General features: G+C 51.7%; 1 protein-coding gene across 1 annotated transcript in view; it reads left to right on the top strand.

The window, feature by feature from the left end:
- The window catches only part of ADNP2 (ADNP homeobox 2), a 36,142-nt gene extending 30,632 nt beyond the window's left edge, over window positions 1-5,510 (top strand). The window contains exons 3-4 of the mRNA XM_007953298.1: window positions 2,244-3,608; window positions 3,672-5,510. Of these exons, the coding sequence (XP_007951489.1) occupies window positions 2,244-3,608; window positions 3,672-5,510 (3,204 nt within the window). The remainder of the gene's footprint in view (window positions 1-2,243; window positions 3,609-3,671) is intronic.
- The last annotated feature ends 872 nt before the right edge of the window (window positions 5,511-6,382 follow it).

Here is a 6,382-nt window from a genome sequence, read left to right as displayed (position 1 = left end):
TTTTGTCAGTGTTTTCCTTGATCTGCCTCTCAATTCGTTGAAGATACCTGTTCTGGTTATCTAGTGCCACTCTGACAAGAATATATACCATAAATGGGATGCCCTTAAGAAACAGGAGTTTATTCTTAAAATTTGGAGGCTTTTAAGTCCAAGTTCAAAGTACCAGGCTCTAGGGGTTGGGTGAAAGCCCCTCAACCTTGGGGTCCAGCTCTGCCTTCTCCTCCCAGCCCACTGGAGCTAGAGGCATTTCTTCACTCAGACAGCTGCTTGCTGGTGAGGCTGAGAAGTCCCAGGTTGCACAGTCCCAATGTTACCAAACCACACAGCAGGCCATTAACTTAAGTCCATTGTAAGTCCCAAGGTCAGCAGAGCATAGCAGGCTGCTGAGCAACAACACAGCTACATGCAGGGTCCAGGCATGCCATAGGCTGGAGACCATTCTCAAAGCTTCTCCATGCAGGAGGCAGACCATATCCCAAAGACAGCTACTCAGCTTCTTGTGGTAGATGGCACCATTGAGTTGATTGCCAGTCTCATCATGGGGAATAACTTCCACCAGCTGCCCAGCCTCTCAACCAGGCCCAGCCAAGTTGACATACAGACATAACTACCACAATACCTAAATGTAATTCTTTTGAATTCTTTATCAGGAGTTCCAATACTGCTGCTTCTTCAGGGATGTATTTTAGGTCTGTACCCTGGTCCCTTGTTTCTCTTGCTTTATCTTGCTTCTTTGTGTGGACTGTGATGCTCTGTTGTCTCTGAGGCATTGTGACGTTTTTGTGTTTAAATTTAGTTGGTGATTGTATGGTAGAGTGACTTGCCCATGATTTTTGTTTTCTTTGTATGTTATCTGTGTAAGCAGGGTACTGTGCTGTGCTCCTCTATTCACTAGTTGGCAGCACTTACACACTTACCACCTGTTTCCTTTCTTGTTGTCAGCCTCCTGTATGTCCCTGCCATCCTTAGTAAACGGAGCCTATTCTTAGGTCCCTGGAATCCGAATGAGAATGCTGTCACTTTAAAATCCAAAATGGCCACCACTTGTAAACATTTGAAATGGCTTCATCCTCCAGATAGCTGAAAGTCCACAGTTTGGGTTGTCTTCCTTCTTGCTGTTTCCCTTCCTAGTCATAGGCCACCAGCGCAGCTGTCCCTGCAGCCCTTGGCAACCAAGGCTGATCTTTAGGTTAGTTCTCAGGTCCCAACACCACTGGGGAATATTCAGGCTGTTGGTCCCATCAGAGTAGCTGACAGTTCACTGCTCTGACTGTCTCTATACTCACTGTTTTCATTCAGGTTTTTCCACTAGTTGGTGCCAAATCCACTTTGTATCCTTCCTTTCAATGCTCAGGGCTCCAGGAATATCTTCTGTATCTTTGTCCATTGGTTTCTCTCTTCTTTGCTGAAGAGGGTCTGTGTAGCTTGTCTGCCTATTACTTCATCTTACCAGAAGTGTATTGCACTCCTCCAGGTTTGACTAAATATGTGCATACTGTATTTTGTGGTCTTCTCTTACCTAGGGTCATTCACAGTGTGGGCTTGCTTCAGGTCAATCCTCTCTACTGCTTGTGGCTTTCTTTACTGGGGACCAATCTACTGTGTGCTAAGCACTGGAAATGGAGGAAGTGAGATGATGGCTGTAGTAAGTTGAAAGTATAGTAAGTTGTAAAACCTTTAGAATTTGGAATTAAAACAACATTGGAACTAAGAGAAAGTAACCAGTCTCTTGTGGAGAATTCACTGAGTTTTTTAGTTGACTAAGTAATGAGATACTTGGGGTCTTAGTGGACAGCTGAGAACAGGGGTCAGCAGACTGCAGCCTGCAGACCACATCTGGCCCGCCACCTGTTTCTTTGTGGCCATGAGCTAAGAGTAAGGAGTTGTTACATTTTTAAATGGTTGAAAAAACATTAAGAGAAAACTATTCTGTGATGTGAAAGTTGTCTGAAATTTTTGTGTTCACAGAGTGAGGTTTTGTTGGGGTACAGCCGTGCTTTCATGCCGCAGTGGCAGTTGAGTATTTACAACAAAGACTACATTGCGTGGTCAGACACAAAATATTTACTCTCTGGCCTTTGTTTTTGGGTTTGGCCCTTCATGGGAAACAACCTCACTGATCTGGCTTAGAAAGCTTGGTTCCCTGAGGAGAGATCAGATGGAATGGAGGTATCTGGGGTCATGCTCATGGGTAGAGAAGGTATGGCCTCAGATGGTTTACCCAACTGTGCTGCTTTTCACAGAGGTACCGGCCAAAGCCCTACTGCTGCAGCCTCTGCAAATACTCGACAAAGGTGCCCACTTCCTTCAGAAATCATCTGCATCGTTGCCACGAGGATGAAATGGACCAGGAGCTAGTGGTCCCTTGTCCACAGTGTGCGTTTGCGTCACAGCCCAAAGTCGTGGGGAAGCACCTGAGAATGTTCCACGCGCCTGCTCGGAAGGCGCAGAACTACCCAGTGAACATTCTAGGCGAAGCGCGACCTTCCAGGAGCGACGCCACAAGTTTCACGTGCTTGAAGTGCAGCTTCTCAAACACACTGTACTACAGCATGAAGAAGCACGTGCTGGTTGCCCACTTCCACCACCTAATCAACACCTACTTCGGCCTACGGACCGAGGAGGTGGCTGAGCCGTCGAAGGCCAGCGACGTTCTTCCTGCTGAGAAGATGCTGCCCACCGACAGGTACTACTGTAAAAAGTGCAGCGCCAGTGCCAGCAGCCAGGATGCTCTCATGTACCACATTCTGACTTCAGATACACACCGGGACTTGGAAAATAAGCTGAGGTCTGTGATCTCAGAGCACATTAAGAAAACTGGACTTTTGAAGCAAATGACGATTGCCCCCAAACCAGCTGCACATTTGGCCGTCCCACCCAACAGCAATGCGCCGGGGGTCCCAGCCACGCCTCCTTGCTTCCATCTTGCGTTGCCGCAGAGTAGCCAAAGCCAAACCCTAATTCAGCCCGTCTCTGTGGCCTCGGGTACGTCAGGGGCGCTCACCTCCCAGGCCTCCCCTGCCATCACCCAGTCCCAGGTGGCACTTGTCTCCAGTCCACTGTCAGTGGGCCCCAATGGCCTGACTCTGCCGACGCCAGTTCCGCAGCCTGTCTTCATGTCCCACGGTGTCCCCCTCAGCCAGCCGGTGAGCCCCGCTGTCTTGCCCTTGAGCCAGCCTGTTGGGCCCGTAGCCAGCTCTACTGAGACCGGTGTTCTCCCTGTGAACCAGACCATCTGTCCAGGGATTCTGCCCCTCACTCAGCCCGTTGGGCCCCTGAATAGACCTGCTGGGGCTGGAGCTCTCCCCGGCAGCAGGCCCACCGGGCCTGGCGTCCTTCCTGTTGGGCATGCAGTCGCCCCTGGGGCTCTGCAGGCTGTTCCACCAGGGGTGATCTCTGTGGGCCGGACAGTCCCCCCAGCTGTGCTTCCTGCAGGCCAGGTGGCTCCTGTAGGGGTTGTCCCTTCGGGACAGACAGCTTCTTCAGGGGTGCTCCCGGCTGGTCAGGTGGTCCAGTCAGGGGTGCTCCCCATTGGCCAGACGGCTCCATCAGGTGTGCTCCCTGCTGGGCTGGCAGTCCCGTCTCGGGTACTCCCCCCCGGCCAGACAGTCCCGTTGAGGGTCCTTCCTGCAGGCCAGAAGGCCACATCTGGGGCGCTTCCCACTGGCCAGGTGGTCCCTGCAGGGCTGCTTCCTCCAACGTCAGCAGTCTCATCGGGGGTACTGCCTGTGGGCCAGACCATGAATCCTGGTGTCCTGCAGCTTGGCCAACCTGTTGTGTCGGGCGTCCTTCCAGTGGGTCAGCCCGTGCGGCCTGGCGTCCTGCAGCTCAGCCAGTCTGTTGGCACCAGCCTCTTGCCTGTGAGCCAGCCCGTCAGGCCTGGCGCTGCACCCAGCACTACCTTCCTCACCTCGGGCTCCATCCTCAGGCAGCTCATCCCCACGGGGAAGCAGGTGAATGGTATCCCCACATACACACTGGCTCCGGTCTCGGTCACTCTGCCCGTGCCTCCAGGGGGTGTTGCAGCCACTGCCCCACCCCAGATGCCCCTCCAGCTGCTACAACCTGGGGCGGCCAGCCTGCCCCCACCGCCCGTGGTGGTGGGCACACCTCAGAACGTGTTTGTTCAGGCCTCATCATCCATGTCGGAGACAAGTCAGGCCCTCAAACAGGCTAAGCAGTGGAAGACTTGCCCTGTCTGCAACGAGTTGTTTCCCTCCAACGTGTACCAGGTCCACATGGAAGTGGCACACAAGCACAGCGAGGCCAAACCCAGTGAGAGGCTTGAGCCTGAGAAGCTGGCAGCCTGTGCACCGTTCCTGAAGTGGGTGAAGGAGAAGACTGTCCGCTGTCTGTCCTGCAAATGTCCCATCCCGGAGGGCGAGCTCATCCGCCACTTGCTGACACATGGCCTGGGCTGCCTCTTCTGCCCCTGTACGTTCCACGACCTCAGGGCCCTCGCGGAGCACGGCCGCACCAAGCATCTGGGCAAGAGAAGGCTGCCTGTGGACTACAGCAGGGGCTTCCAGCTGGACGTGGACGCCGCTGGCAACTTGCTCTTTCCCCACATTGATTTCATCACCCTCTTGCCGAGGGACGAGCTTGGTGAGCGGGAGGTATACCTGGCGGTGCTTGCAGGCATCCACTCAAAGGCACTTGTGCCTGTGTACATTAAGGTGCGGCCCCAGCCCGAGGGTGCTGCTAGTAGCCCCAGCCAGCAGGCGATGACCTGCCCCTTCTGCTTTGGCACTTTTGTGACCACGGAGGTATATGAGGAGCACCTGAAGGAGAGGCACCACATCACTCCCACTGTGCACACAGTCCTGAAGTCGCCTGCATTCAAGTGCATCCACTGCTGTGGGGTCTACACGGGGAACATGACCCTGGCGGCTATCGCCATCCACCTGCTGCGGTGCCGGAGTGCCCCAAAGGACAGCAGCTCAGACCTGCAGCTGCAGCCCGGCTTCATCGACAACAGCGGGCTGCTCCTGCTCAACGGGGATGTGATCCACGAGTCCAGCTTCTCTGTGAAGAGGAAGCTGCCCGATGGCCACACTGGGGCGGACGACCCGAGGGCCGGGGAGGAGCGACCTGTTGTCATCAACGCCGACTCCACAGCCGCTCCTGAAATGGCGGCAGCAAGTGCCATGCCTTTCAAGAGACAGAAGAATGAGAGCAGGACAGATGGGCTGCTCGTTACTGATGACGCGCTTCAGATCCTCGCCCTGAACCCCCGGGAGTACGAGGATCGCTCCTACGAGGACAAGAAGCAGTTCCTGAGGGACTACTTCCACAGGAGACCGTACCCCAGCAAGAAGGAGCTAGAGCTGCTCTCCTCACTCCTGTGGGTGTGGAAGATCGACGTGGCCTCGTTCTTTGGGAAAAGAAGGTACATTTGCATGAAAGCCATAAAAACTCACAAGCCTTCTGTTCTTTTAGGGTTTGACATGTCTGAACTGAAAAATGTTAAACACAAATTGAACTTTGAGTATGAACCACAGAACTTGTAAAAAAAAAAAAAAAAACAAAACCCAAATCTAAACTGGGTAAGTAGCCAGTTTTTCCAGCTGGAATTTAAAATGTTCCTTCCCACTAGTATGTTGGATGAATGAATTCAGTGGTCTTTATGCTGCTCTTCACACATTTCAGGTGCTCAGAAAGACTACTGCGTAAGGAGCGAGTCGGGCGTTCACATTGATTGATTCCTGTGGCCTGATTTTGTAACTATTTTTGTTTGTTACTTCCTGTCAGGTAAATTAAATTTTTGATATTTCATGCACGCCTTGTTTTCCCAGGACCGTCAGTATCGTCTGATAAAAAGAGAAACCCAAAATGCCATTTGATTTCCCACTTAAGGAGGTGTACTTTAGCTGTTGCAGAATATTGGTTAATTGCACACGAAGGTATTGACCTGCCCGTGTGGCAGGTGGTGATGGGCACTCAGGTGGGTGCAGAACCCTTCAGGGCGTACCACACTCTGTGCTTGCTTCTCTGTAAACTATCTGCTTATTAGATTATTGCTCTGATTTGATCCTTTTCGGCTGCCTTTTAGTATAACTCATAGAAAACCAAGTGTTTTCATTTGTTTAATATCCTGAACCTGGAGTCTGGTATGTAGCGTATCCATCAAGAGTTATTTTACAAATAAAGTCATTTGGTGGGTGCAGACGCACTTCTCAGTGTAGACTGTTTGCCTCTTTTTGGTGATAAGTAATTTTTCCATTCAAAGGAATACAATAAATGTTTAGTGCCTTTAGAATAAACATTTTAAAAGCCGCCTAACTTAACTGCTCATAAACTAGTAAAAGGGAAGGACCATGTTTACTCAGGAATAAAATTTTTACCCGAGTGTGGTTACAGATTGAAATTTAAACAGGTTTTT

The sequence above is a fragment of the Orycteropus afer genome, unplaced genomic scaffold (genome assembly GCF_000298275.1).
Source record: "Orycteropus afer afer isolate SDZICR_OR568_19922 unplaced genomic scaffold, OryAfe1.0 scaffold00385, whole genome shotgun sequence".
NCBI lineage: Eukaryota > Metazoa > Chordata > Mammalia > Tubulidentata > Orycteropodidae > Orycteropus > Orycteropus afer.
The sequence above is the reverse complement of the archived record's forward strand: the minus strand, read 5'-3'. Positions and strand labels throughout refer to the sequence as shown.